This window comes from Lolium rigidum, chromosome 1 (assembly GCF_022539505.1).
Source record: "Lolium rigidum isolate FL_2022 chromosome 1, APGP_CSIRO_Lrig_0.1, whole genome shotgun sequence".
NCBI classification, from domain to species: domain Eukaryota; kingdom Viridiplantae; phylum Streptophyta; class Magnoliopsida; order Poales; family Poaceae; genus Lolium; species Lolium rigidum.
The window spans coordinates 185,264,457-185,278,536 of NC_061508.1; the positions used below are offsets into that span (position 1 = coordinate 185,264,457).

The following is a 14,080-nucleotide window of genomic DNA, read 5'->3' on the forward strand; positions in this document are numbered from 1 at the left end:
ATAGGTAGCGCGACGACCTTCAATCAGCGGCACCCAACAATTTACCCCTGCTACGTGAGTGGACCAAGAAAGATCCATCCTCAATCTCTCCCCCCTTCTCCATGATGCTCCTCGCCCTTCTTCCTTTGAAAGGTCCATCCTTATTCCCCATATTTGTTGATGTGGATATGTGATGAAGCTCTAGTCTGCGTCACTAAGCTTCAGGAGACACCAAGACTGCGAAGAATTGGTGTACGGCAGCTGAATCCAACTTTGACGAGACTCCGTCAAGCAAGAGATTCATCGTTGGCGAGCCCAATCTGACAAAGATGGTGCTAAAAAAATGAAGATCGATGATTTGTTGATTTTTGATGTTTCACATGTTATCCTTACACAACTACCAACTCGTGCTCACCCAAAGCTATAATAATTGTCAGGGTTTTAGTTTAAACTAACTCAGATTTGAACTAAACACCATGCACTTATTATGGTCGGAGGTAGTACGTGTTTCGTTGAAAGCACAAGGTAAATATGTTGTGAGAACTTTAGGTGTCTACTGCAAATGTTGAATTCATTTTGCAATTCCTTTTGTTTTTTTTATTGCAAACGCTTGTTTTTCTGCCACATATGCACGATGATTTATCCCAACGATTTGCGGAGACCAATAGGTATTTATTGCGCACTACATGATAAAAATTGTTGTATATGTTTGTTTTAAATGTTACATCATTTGCATTTTTTTGACATACAACAAAGGAAATGTTGTAAACATAACATGATATGTTGTGTGTGGGAGGGCTATGCTGCAAAGATCAAACGACCAATATCGCAACTTAAATATGACCGGACGCTCTAGTGTTTACTAATTTTCCCCGGGTTTCAGCTAGCGTGTCAAGTGAGATCCCATCTATATCTCACCTATAGTGCATTTTGCCTTTTTATTATAAATTTTGATTACTAAAATTTGAACTAAAAAAACAAAATACACTATAAGTAAAATCCTGGTGGGATCCCACCTTGACACCTTCGTTTCAGCGTGGTAAGAGCATCTCCAACAGATGTTGTAAAAGGCGCGCGTGGCAAAATACCTGCCAGTTTGGCGCGCGCGAGCGCTCGTGCGAAGCTCCAGCAGAAGCGGGAAAAGGGCGCGCGCGGGAAATTTTTTGCCGCGCCCGCGCGTTTGCGCTATCCCACGCGGGAAAATTGCCGCGTCCGCTACCGCGCGCGCTATAAAGACGACACGCGCGAACGGGACAACTGCCTCCCGCGTCTGAAACTTCCGCGTGTCGCTCCGCCTCTCCCCACCGCTCCGCCTCCGCGCCACCGCTCCGCCTCCGCGCCGACAGTCCGCCTCCGTCTCCGGCGCCATGCCTCCGCGCCGCCGCTCCGCCTCCGGCTACCGCGGCGTCCGCGCGCGGCCGAGCGGCCGCTTCGACGCCGAGATTCGCTCCGGCGAGGAGCGGATCCGGCTCGGCACCTACGACACCGCGCATGAGGCGGCGCGAGCCTACGACGCCGTCGCGTGGCACCTCGGCCGCCCCGCCGGCGGATGAATTTCGACGATGTTTGGACGCGCGAGCAGGCAGAGATGCTCGCGCCGCCATCGCCGCTCATCACGGCCGAGCAGCGGCGCCGCGCCCGCGACCTCGAGCAGCGCCTGCGCGTGGCGGAGCAGGATGAGCGCAACCGCCTTGAGTGAGCGCGCGTGTTCCCGGAGGACGTCGCCGCCACGGAGGCCTTCTACGCGCAGAAGGAGGGGGACAAGGCGGCGATGAAGAAGGCGAGTCGCGAGAAGCGCCGCGCCGAGTCCGCGGCGAGGAAGAAGGCGAGGGCCGACGCGGCGGCGAGGAGGAAGGAGGAAAGGCAGAACGCCGCAGGGCCGTCCACCGTCGTCCTCTCGTCCTCCTCCGAGTTCCAGTACACGACGACGTCGACGCCGGTGTCGGACACGACAGCGAGCAGCTCCGACTTCGACCGGGAGTCCGACGACGGCGAGGAGTAGTTTATTTTAGTATTTTCGTTAAAATGTCGCATTGTATCGCGCACTTTTAAAATATATTCGTATTTTCGATCATATTTACATAGTTTGTTTGATGAATTTTCAAAAATACACGGTCGGATTAGCAGTTTGTGACGCGCGCGCGCTGCAAAATAGCGCCTCTGGCGGAGGTGCGTTTTTCGCACACCAACGCGCTGTGCAAAATACAGCCTCCGCCGGGGACAAATTCGCTATACCGCGCGCGAGCGATATACAGCGCGCCCAATCGCCGGTATAGCGCGCGAGATTTTACAGCGCCCTGTTGGAGATGCTCTAACACCTAGCACAGGCAATAAAATGAGCAGTTGCCCAATAAAAAGAGGGAGTGGAAAAAAGGCTGTTGCCCAATTCAACTCTTTCGCTCCATCTTCCCGCTATAAACTTACCTTTCCCCTGTCCCTCACAAAGCACAAACACATCTCTCCAACACGACCCTCAGCGCAACTTCCATCGCAAATGGCGCCGCGGTGCAGCAACACCGTCTTCGCGGTCTTTAACGTGGTGACCCTCCTCCTGGGCGCGGCCGTCCTCGCGGCGGGCATCTACGCGAGCGCGCCGCACCGGGGCGGCGCGACGGACTGCGACCGCTTCCTCCGCACACCGGCGATCGTCCTCGGCGTCGCCATCATGGTGGCCTCTCTCGCGGGTCTCGTAGGCGCCTGCTGCCGCGCGTCGGCGCTCCTCTGGATCTACCTTTTCCTCACGGGGCTCCTCATCCTCGCCGCGCTCTGCTTCGCGGGCTTCGCCTTCGCCGTCACCAACGCGAGCGCCGGGCAGGCCGTGTCCGGGAGAGGGTTCAGGGAGTACCGGCTCGGGGACTACTCCAGCTGGCTGAGGCGCACGGTGGAGGACGGTCACAACTGGGGAAGAATCAGGAGCTGCCTCATGGAGGCCAAGGTGTGCCGGAGCCTGCAGAGCAACCGGACGCTCGACGAGTTCGTCAACGCCAATCTCTCGCCGGTGCAGGTTAGTTACTCATACCCCTCTGATGAACTTGTGAAATATCAGCTGCTTCTTTTTTGTGTTGGAACATATTTTAGACTCGAGTGGAGAGTTATTATTCACGTCATAATTCGTTTCTGTATCTGTGCTGCATAGATTCAGCTGTACACTTGCTGTCGTAAGTCACAACACGCACTGACAACGCTGCCAATTCTTACCTAAATTGCAACGTAAGAAATGTTAAGTTCATGTATACATATGGCAACCTCACCGGTTTACTCAAGCTATATATATGCAGAACTTTCCATTGCATTGCATACGTTGGATGATACCCTGTCCTCTTGAACACAAGTTCACCGGTCACACACGCTTAACGGCTTAAGTAATGTTTTATAATCAATGTACCCAAAGTCAATAGGAAATATCTTCAACCGAATTTGGCTCAAATATATATCGATCGATGATGTGCTTTGCTGACCTCTTCAAGCCATTTCTTGGATAAGCAAACGGTTCGAATTACTCTTTTGATATATCTACATGCCGTTTAATTACATCAGGTAGAAAGCTACCTTACCACGCCAAAGACTAAACAGGAGGTACAAAGATCTTTTCTGAAAAAACGGAGTAGTATTTTCATGCCACTTGATTGTACTATTGTGCAAGTGCAACGTTCCAAACCGGTCCCGATCATCTCACGTCTAGTTTAAACTACTTCCGACGTCACACTATGAAGTCTGAATTTTCTCAACCCTACGCTTATCCTAATACGGCTGTTCTTTAACCTTCAGATTTTGAGGATTCTGTAGTTGGCAGATTTGTATGCCAATGTTGCTGTAAAGATTATTCTCATTAACCATGTTATTATTTTTTATATATAAAAGGGCACTTTATTAAGCTCATAAGTCAGCATCACGCTAATACTACATTAGTTATATTACTTGTCCTCATTTGATAATTCCTTTGTACTAATAAACTGGCCGAGCCTATGCCTTTATATTGCATCACTCAAAGTTACATTTAGCAACTCATGACTTGATCAAAGTCGTAGGTATGTGCACAAGGGCTGCAATAGGGTAGAAATTAAAGAGCCACCAAGCTATCGGCTTCAGTCGACGTCATAGCAGGCAAATCCTACATACTAATTCAGCTCCGAGTAAGAGGAAAGTGATTGTCAAAAATGTATCAACGACTTCTGCGCCGCATTGATTTGGTCTTACAAGCAATTCATATGTGCTTTTCCAGAGTTCAGACAACCATACCATAGAGATGCAACTTGCAGTTGATTATGACTTCAGAAACTGCAATCTCTTGATTAAGTATACACCACATGAATTATGAACCCTGAAAAAGAATTTCATTGTAACCTCAATTTTGTGTGTGTGTGTGTGCAGTCTGGATGCTGCAAGCCCCCAACCGCGTGCAACTTCACGTACCAGAACGAGACCTACTGGACCAAGCCCCCTGGCTATGTCAGCGGCGCCGACCCTGACTGCGACGCTTGGTCGAATGAGCAGTCGGAGCTCTGCTACGGCTGCCAGTCCTGCAAGGCCGGCGTCCTAGGGAACCTCAAGAACAGCTGGAAGAAGATCGCCTTCGTCAACGCCGCCTTCGTCGTGCTCCTTGTCGTCGTCTACGGGTTCGGCTGCTGCGCTCTCAGGAACAACCGTCGGCACAAATACTCCCTCGTTGGGAAATGAGGATGGCCAGCACCAGCCAGCGGAAGGTAGCACCAGTGACGTCTCAGAAAATTTCGTACTTTGATGATGTTAGTCTTATAGTCCCATGGAATGAACTGTAACAGTACATATGTGATGGTTGCTTTCTTGTTTGGATGATCTTTTCTCTCGACTCTTGAGGACGCCGTGTCTGTAAATCGTTGCTGGTTAATTTTGAACAATGGAATTGTTGTTTGTTAGGATGTAAACTACTACCTCCATCCCAAGGCGCAAGACTTATATTTCAAACGAAGTAAAGTTTGACCAAATTTTTAGAAAAATCTATGAACAAATATGATATTTTGTAGATACCATATGAAAATATATTTTATTATCTATCTAATGATATTGATTTTGTACTTTTCACGTTAATAGTTTTTGATAAAAACTTAGTCAAATTTGACATAGTTTGATTTTCTGAAAAAATATAGACCTTAAGCTTTGGGATGGAGGTAGTAGAAAGTAGAAACTAGAAAATATTCACGGTTCCGAAGCAAAAAAATTTTTTACATGAAAGCCATTTTTTATTAGTTTACAGTATAATAGAACCACCAAAACCTCTTCACAGCGTTCAGACATTTTTATCTATCGGATCGGACAATCAAAGGGTATACAGATGTGGAAATGCGGCTACTGTAATAGAAGCCTTCATCATTCTAAAGGCTCATTCTTCTAAAATTGTTACTCCCAGTTAGGGATGGAAACAGATCGGATGCGGATCGGATAGTGCTCTTCCCATATCCGTTTCCATATTTTTAAAACGAATACGAATGCGAATACGGATGTTGACAAGTACGAATTCAGAGTGAATGTTACTCGAATACGAATACGGATCAGATGTTCTCAATTTCGAGCGGATACGAATATAAGGAAATAATTGACTCATGTCATATAATGAGTCAATTATATAATGGTATAGCGATAAATATAATGATATAATGCATAATAGTTTCAATTTCAATCACATAAAAGAATATTTGGTCGATTTGTTAGTTTCTCTAGGTTAGGTAATTGCCATATTGGGGTTGAATTTCTAAATTTGGCTAACATAATCTTTTTCGGATACGGATGTATCCATTTCCATATCCACATTTGCTTCAAAATTCAATACCATATTTGTTTTTGTTTTTGTAAAACGGATTCAGATATTTACCATATCCATTTCCACGGATGTTCGGATTTGAATGTTACAATTTCCATTTTTAATTTCTCGAATATAGTTGTCGGATAATATGGACTATCCACTACCAGTTCCCACCCCTACTCCCAGTATCATTTTAGGGGAACTGCTATACGCCGATCTGGTTGGCTCGTGCAGGGTGCCACACATCCCCAGCGACCAGGTCGGGTAGACTGGGCCGCAGCCCCTTAACTCAGGTACGATTCTATTTTTTATGTTTCTTTTCTGCTACTAATATTTTTATTTTTTAAAATCTAATATTTTTTATGAAACTATTTTTCAAGTATTCAAAATATGAATATTTTTAAATTCAACAGTTTTAAAATTTGAATAGTTTTATATTTTGAACAATTTTCGAAAATTATATTTTTTCCAAAATGAGAACAATTTTTATGTTTAAGCAGTTTTAAATTTGAAAAGATTTTTAAAATCTGAATAATTATAAAAAATCAAAATCTGAACAATTTTTAAAACTGAAAATTTATGCCGAACCAATTTCGAAAAAAGTCAAAAAACCAAATAGAAACAAAAAAAAACAGGAAATACCAGAGAGAAAACCCGTAAATTTGAACATTTTTTTTTAGATTGAACAGTTTTTTGAGATTGAACATTTTTAAGATTTAAACATTTTATGAGATTGAACATTTTTGAACTGTGAACATTTTTTAGGATTGAACATTTTTTTAATCTATTTTTTAAAATATGAACAATTTTTAGGATTGAATAATTTTCAAAATTTCAACAATTTTTTTAAAATCTTAATATTTTTGAATCTAAAAATTATAAGAAAACAACAGAGAAAAAAAACAGAAAAGAAAGGAAAAAGGAAAAGAAAAGACAAAAACGAATCGCAGAGGACGATGAACCGGGTCGTCGCAGAGGACGAGCCCGAGACTTTGTGGCATGTCGGCCGAGGATCTTCCGCCGTGGTCACCAGATCCCAACGACGCCATCTTCCCCAAACTCAGTCGAAGAAGACGAACGCCGCCGTCTACCGTCATCCTCACACCCAACTGCAAGACACCACACATAACTGCAGTAGCCAACGCAACCGTCACCCGCGAGAGTGCCGAACACCAGCCACCAGACACGAATCTCACCAAATCCAAAGACCGGCGAGAAGACCAGACCACCTACCTCCGACGCCACCGGTTGAAACGACGCCAGGATGGAGAAAGAGCATAGACAAATTATACGCGGCCCAGTCTCCTCCGTAGAACAGGGTCCCCACCCAAACTACTGGCCAACCCAAACTACTGGACAAAGCAGTTACTCCCGGGTCCCCACCCCTCCCGTCGCCGGAGCGGCCGACGGAGGAGGCGGGGGCCGGCGACTTGACCGGCCTAGTCGGAGCAGAATCGCCGCCGAGATCGATCTCTTTTATGAGCGGTTAGAGGCCGTGCGTTTGGGCTTCAAGCATTTACCGTTCACTTTTCCTTCTTCGTTCTCCTTCCAGGTCGTGGGCCGGCGAAAATCATCTGCTCGCCAACTATCCTCCGCCTCCGCAGCTGTTCTTGGTCCGCCCGCGCCGCCATTCTTCCTACATCGTACCCCTGCGACGGCGAATCACACCCCCGCATGGACAGCTCAATTAGGTTAGGTATTCCCAAATTTGGTCTTATTTGAGTTCAATTTCGGCCACATTCTCTGATTAGTACACCTGACCGATTTTGCGCGGCCATTGTAGCTCCGCCTGTGCCGCCATTGTTGGTCAATGCGTTACTCTCCATTTCTAGGAGCCACTAATTTATGTGGAGGCGTCCAACTCTTGGCGTGCAGATGGTGGAGGTCAGTTAGGGCATCTCCAGCGGCGCGACGCAAAGGGTCGCTCGACCGTTTGCGTCCGCACGGACCGGAAATGCGTCTGACACCACCTCCAGCAGGGCGATGCAAAGTGACCGGGCCGTTCGCGGAGACACAAATCTTTGCGTCTCTGCGGACGCTCGGCGGACGCGCAAAGTGTCTACTCGCTTCTCCACCGGGCCCGCCTGGCAGCGAGATTGCATTGAGGGCATCGCTTCGGCGGTCAGCGCTTCCGCGTCTGCGCCGCAGCCTTCGTCATCAATGGCGCGGCTGCCTGTTCTGCACGCACACTGGCAGGCGGCGGCTGGGTTTCTGCGCCGCCTTCAATGCCATCGTATCCCGCGCGCGGCCGCGCTTAAAAGACCACCGGTCGCGTTCCTCCTTCCCCCACACCTCCACTCGCACCACCACCGCCGCAGCGCCATGGGGAAGAAGAACGACTTCGAGGCCTCCGGCAGCGGCTGCAAGAGGGTGCCGCTCCCCGTCACGCTGGGGAGGCTCATGCACGGCAAATGGATGCCGTGCGAGCGCTGGGCCGGCGTGCAACTGCTTGGCGGCTCAGCTGCCGCCGGGTGCCCATCCCTCCCGTCCCTGCGCGCGAGCCTGATCGGACCGCGGAGATCCGACGAAGGAGGCGGTACCTGCTGCCGGACCTCCGCGACGGTCCGGCGTACGCCATCGACTCCGACAGCTGGCGTACGTATCTGTCGACCGAGACGGATAAGAGAAAAAGGGCGGCTTCATGGGCGACAGGGATTTTCCCTTCGGGTCTGCACCGCCGACTCGTCCACGACGACAGGAGGCGCCAAGGCGTCGTCAGCAGGCGGCGACGCGTGTGCAGCACAACGAAGACGACGACCACGACGACGACGTCTACGCCGCCTACGACGATGACGACGACTACATCGAGGCGCTCGCGTACCATAACGAGGAGGTGAAGGACGACAGCGACGACTACGTCGCGGCCGTCTACCACGAATGGCGACGAGCCGTGGCGGAGGGCCGCGTTTTCGAGTTCCGGAGAACATGACGGACGACGAGATGGCGAAGCTCGGCGTCCTCGTCTCCGAGAACGACGCGCGCCGTGCGGCCGCCGCTGCCCCGATACGCCACCGGCGTCATGCCGCCGGGCACTGTCGGAGGATGAAGCCCTTTGGCCGGCACTACGAGGACTCGGCGGCGCCACAGCCGCAGCCCCGGGCACCGCCTCCACCGCCACCACGGCCGCAGCTACGGGCGCCTCCATCGCCGCCACGGCCCGCAGCCACAGGGCGCCTCCTCCACCGCCGCCACAACCATACCCCGGGCGCCTCCGCCGCCGCCACGGCCCGCGGCTTCGGGCGCCTCCACCGCCGCAGCCCCGGGCGCCTCCTCCACCTCCGGCACCGCCGGTGCGCCCGGCGTACGCTCCCGGGTGGCAGCCGGCGTGGGTGATACCGGAGCTCATCGTGCTCGACAGCGACGAGGAGCAGCAGTAGGCGTTAGGGTTTTTTTTTTCATGTTTTAACTATGTAAATTATGTTTCATGTATTAAAAAAATGGTTCGGCAAAAAAAAATGCGTCGTGCCGCTGGAGCCACCCCCGACGCAAACGGACGCGCGGTCGATTTCGACCATTTCGGCCGACGCAAACGGACGCGTGCGGACGCTAAAATGCGTCGCGCCGCTGGAGATGCCCTTAGTGCAAATTTGCAACCCCTGCTCCTCCTCCTTAAATCCTCTGTTCCATTGCACTCTGTTCCTCTAAATTCTCATGCGATAGGTTGTCCATCTGCATTCCTTGAGGATATTATATACACCCCCTTCTCCCCCCAATTAATGGTTCTACTTTGTGCAGATTCATTCAGATTGATATGTTTTCTCTCTCGTATTTGTTGCAGGTGTTGTCAGTCAAAGTGCTGGAAGTTAGATTTGTTCGATTGATCCAAGGAGTATTTCACAAGAGGATTTTTGATTGATGTCGGCCATGTATCAGCTTACTATACTGCCACTCCTATACTTCATCTCATCTCATTATTTGTCTAACAGAAAGAGGGATAGGGGAGAGAGATGCAGCGATGTGATAATGATGGGAAAAGTGGGTATCCCCGGCAACAGAGGTGTCGACAATGGGTGGTTTCTCACGCTTACCCTCGTCAGGCACACCTCACTCTCTTCCCGCTTTCTTCCTAAAGTTTGATTTTGATGCTCAATTTTCTTGTTTGATTCACTTTCCTACGTATTTGAATTGTCACCTTGATCCATTTTCTTTTACTTTCACAAGTCCATCACATCAGTTGATTGGTAAAGAGGAGTCACGCATTCACCAAGACAAGGTGCTGCAAGGAACGTATCAGGAACAATGTGGCTCTTTGTTTTGGGATATGCATCGTCCATATTACATTATTGTGCTTCTCATTGTACATAGAGACGAGAGCCAACTTTCGATGATGTTTCACTTGTGGATTTCAAATGGTATGTCTGCAGTCATTGCTACCTCGATAAAAAAAAAGTGAAAACCCAGGAAAAATCAGTGGTGCTTGGTTACTTAAATTTCTCTATTTGCGTCAATTTCCATTTAAATGTTCCTACCACTTGTTTTCATTCCTCTGACAGCCAACGTAGCAATGACCATTCTTCTGTTATTGTGCAACTGTGTAATTTTCAAGAGCTTTTGGAGGTACCATGTTAATAGGTTTGTTCAGAGGACATACGTGACATGACTGATTTTGCAAAAACAGTATGCCTCCCTCACTGTAAAACACAATATTAACAATCCATCTCTATCAATGGTTACAATTTATTCATATGAATATTATTAAGTCCCATTTTACTATTTCCTTAAGAGTTCACATCTAAATGGACCCGTATAAATCTTGAAATGCAACTATTCATATTGGTACTTGTATCAGCTATCCTCGGCTATGATTCCTTTATGTACTCTTTATTATTGTATTTTTCTCTTGCTCTATTTTCTTGTGGTTTTAAGTTTTAAATACCCAATATATTAGCATCCTCCTATTTGTAGAAAGATCAGGAACAACTTCGCCTACCCCGCTAAACAGAGGTATTTAACAACGATAATCTCTACAATCTCATTTGAACCCTTCTTTTTTGAAAAGGGGAACCTATGTACATATGATTATTGTTGACTTTTGTGCTTCATGCATCTGTATAACCGGTCATCTAACTGTATGCATATGTATATCTTTTCTTCTCATGAGCGGATACACAATTAAAAATCAATTTGTGTTGTTTATCTTTCCATATTCTCGTCTCATGAATTGTAGTTTAGAGAATATGCAAGAAATTTACCTTAGTATATATCAGTGATGATTATTGTTGACATTTATATGTTCTTAGATTTTTTTGCTTCGTGAATCTCAGGTATTTGCTTAACTGGTCATATAATTGTATACATACATGCACCTTCCTTCTCATGAGCAGATACACAGTAAAAAAAAAGAACCAGTTTGCTTCGTACATATTCTCTTTCCATGAACTGTATTATAGTAACATGTAAAACCACATTTATGCAAGTATATCTCAGTTTTGCTGGTACCATTTATTTGTTTGTATTGACTTATTGTGACATTGTTTTAGTTGGCGTGTTCGTTTATTTAGGCATACACCCTCCATAATTATGTCTTGATTGCATATCCATAGCTTGGTTTCATGTAATGATATGTTCAAATTTGGTTTCAATCTGGATGATTAAATATTATTTGAAGCTCTCAGTAATTTTATGTGTTGACATTGAAAGACATTGTGTGTAGGTTCTATGTAACCTGAGTTTGAATATCTTCTATTGGCTTTACAACAGAGTTTTTTTTTACCGAGGCAAGTTAAGAGAAAACTTGTAGCAAGCTGATATCGGGAAGAATGCTCTTGGGTTCACACTGGGAGTTAAATCTCTATATGCCTTGTAGTATTAAGACCCATTGTCGTAAAAGTTGTAGTCACTATGTTATAGTTGGTGTTGTATTTCTTATTTTTGTTGTTGGTTATTTAAATGTATCAGAATACATCTTTTTGCTACTTTGTGCAATGGATATTGATAATTTAGATGTTGTCATTTCAGTGCACTGATTTTTACGATTCTAGGAACTCTTCATATTGTGTTAAATATTGACTCTGAAACTCATATTCTGTTGTTCTTTCTACAAGAGGCCACTTCGGTTTGGGACGGTCATCGCTTATTAATATATGTGCCATTTAATACAAATTAATTTTTTGTTTTATGTATATACATACTTACAATTTTATATCATAGAAATGGACGGGTGCAGCAACACACGCTATCATGGTCTAGTTTTATTTTATGAGATAATGGTGTGCATAGGTTCGCGGATTGTGCTCTCTGCACTGCGTTTCCGCCAATCTTAATGGTGATGTCAAGTTTTCTTGTGCTTCGTTCTTTGATGCTCACAAAGTTCTTCCGCGGTAGTACGGCGGTGAATCAGTGGTTTGGCAGTTTGCCTTGCAAGCGGTGTGTCCTCGACAACAATGCACCACAATATTATGGTCTCACCTGTTGGGGTGAGTGCAGCCTACGCTGGTTTGGTCTTCTGTAATTTGGTCACCTGATTTTTGGAGGAATGTCAAGATGCTAAAAGCTGAGGTAGAGACGACGACGAACCGTGAAGATTTTTTTTATGTAACTTTCAGTTTTATGGGAAATTTTTGTTGCTCGCATCTGATTTACTTTGTTTAATTGATCAATGAACATACCTTCTCTAAAAAAAGCTACAAATACTCTACACCGCAACCATTGCAGTAATTAGCAAGTGCTGGGGCACTAGTTGGGGATTTGAATGTGAATATATGTGGGATTGGATCAAGTGCCCAAGCAAAGTCAGTACTTGCAGCTTGCAATAGTGCATGAGAATCCTAGGTCTCTTGGTAGCAAGAACAAATTATGGGTTGGTGCGTAGAGAGGGGCCAACTTTTTTATACACCCACCAAGAGGTGTCACTCATAATGATTTTGCATATACTGTAGTTCTCTTAAAGAGATGTTTTCCCCTTTTTGGACTACTCTTGATACCAGAATACTCTGCTTACATTCAGTATACTCGGTATTTTGGTTCTTTTCTTGAGGTGAGGTGGTGGAAGCGGAACACTTATTCTTCTGCAACTCGTACTCAGGTGTGAGTGTGTCGACCGCTCGAAAAAAAAAAGGTGTCAGTGTGTCGAACCGTGACCTAGTGCGTCCAATGCTGCATCTTGTTATAGTTCACAAGTTAAGCATGCCTTTTTAGCACCCTTTGACTATCAACAGAATTAGGACAGCTTGATTTTGTTGCAAGTGCCTTGGATATAACATCTCTTTGTTTTCTGGTGCAACCGCAGCTTGTTATGATTTCCTGCATACATGCCTGCAATTTTGTGCCATGTCCTTATCATTATGAAAACCAACTGAAAATTAGATTTGAGAAGAATACATTTCACTGAGATTGGAGAACCCACGTACATGCATGATTAATATTTCAGATAAAATGGGCATGATTAATTTCTCCCTCCGAAAGAGACAAAAATTAAGCTGGTAGTTAATTAGTAATTAACACCAAAATTCTTTTCAACGAATGGATGTTGGCTTGTTCATCCTAGCTATAGGAGACATATCTAAGCCAAGATCCATCTCTGCACTGACATATGTACTTAACAATAGTTACAGTGGCACTACTAGTACTAGCTAGCTATAGTAAGTTGGCTCCCGGAACCATCTGTGCTCTCCCATCAACGCATAAGTTGAGCTTGAGTTCCAGTCCTCTTGCTTTTTGTTCACCGGTATGTTGAGGGATTAATATTCGATCCTCATCCTCTCACACCTCTCATGCATATTTATATGTCTGCATTCTGGTTTGGGGCAGCTTCTGCCTGCCAAGAACATAGAATGCTAACTGTCAGAACTCGGGAAAATACTGAATTACAACTCGTTGTTATTATTTGTTTAGGACACGTTCATGTGTTTCTTCATTCTTGAGAAGGTAAAACAGAGTTTAGCTCTAAACAGTATTGACATGCTTAGGTAGAAGCTGGCTGAAGTAGCTTGCAGTGAGCAAAAGCTTCGAGGCACTATGCTGTTATTTTTATTTTGTTCTTTTACCCTTGCAAAAATAAGTATAATACAAGTACCAGACATGATTATACCAGTACTGAAATGGATGTACCACGCACAAATTCCAACAGTTTACCCTAGTGTAAAAGAAGAGATGTTTCAGTCACTGAAAGAAGGGTACAAGTACTAAAAAAGTAGTCACATTTAACATGACTCCAAAGACTCTGAATTTAGGACAAACTGAAGGATCAAAAGAAGAAACAAAATAAAAAAACAAGAGCATATACATTGTACACCAATTGCCATGAATAACTAGTTCGTGTGCCATACAAGAAGTTAATTATTAACATCTACCACTAATATGATATATAAAGTTAAAAGAAGA

The 14,080-nt window shown here is 45.7% G+C and overlaps 1 protein-coding gene across 1 annotated transcript; it reads left to right on the forward strand.

Annotated features, from left to right (window-relative positions):
* The first annotated feature begins 2,394 nt into the window (after window positions 1-2,394).
* LOC124682819 (tetraspanin-7-like) lies at window positions 2,395-4,883 on the forward strand. The gene is made up of 2 exons (XM_047217430.1): window positions 2,395-2,983; window positions 4,351-4,883. Exons 1-2 carry the CDS (start codon window positions 2,474-2,476, stop codon window positions 4,654-4,656), a joined length of 816 nt encoding a protein of 271 aa, XP_047073386.1. The 5' UTR covers window positions 2,395-2,473; the 3' UTR covers window positions 4,657-4,883.
* Window positions 4,884-14,080: the final 9,197 nt, after the last annotated feature.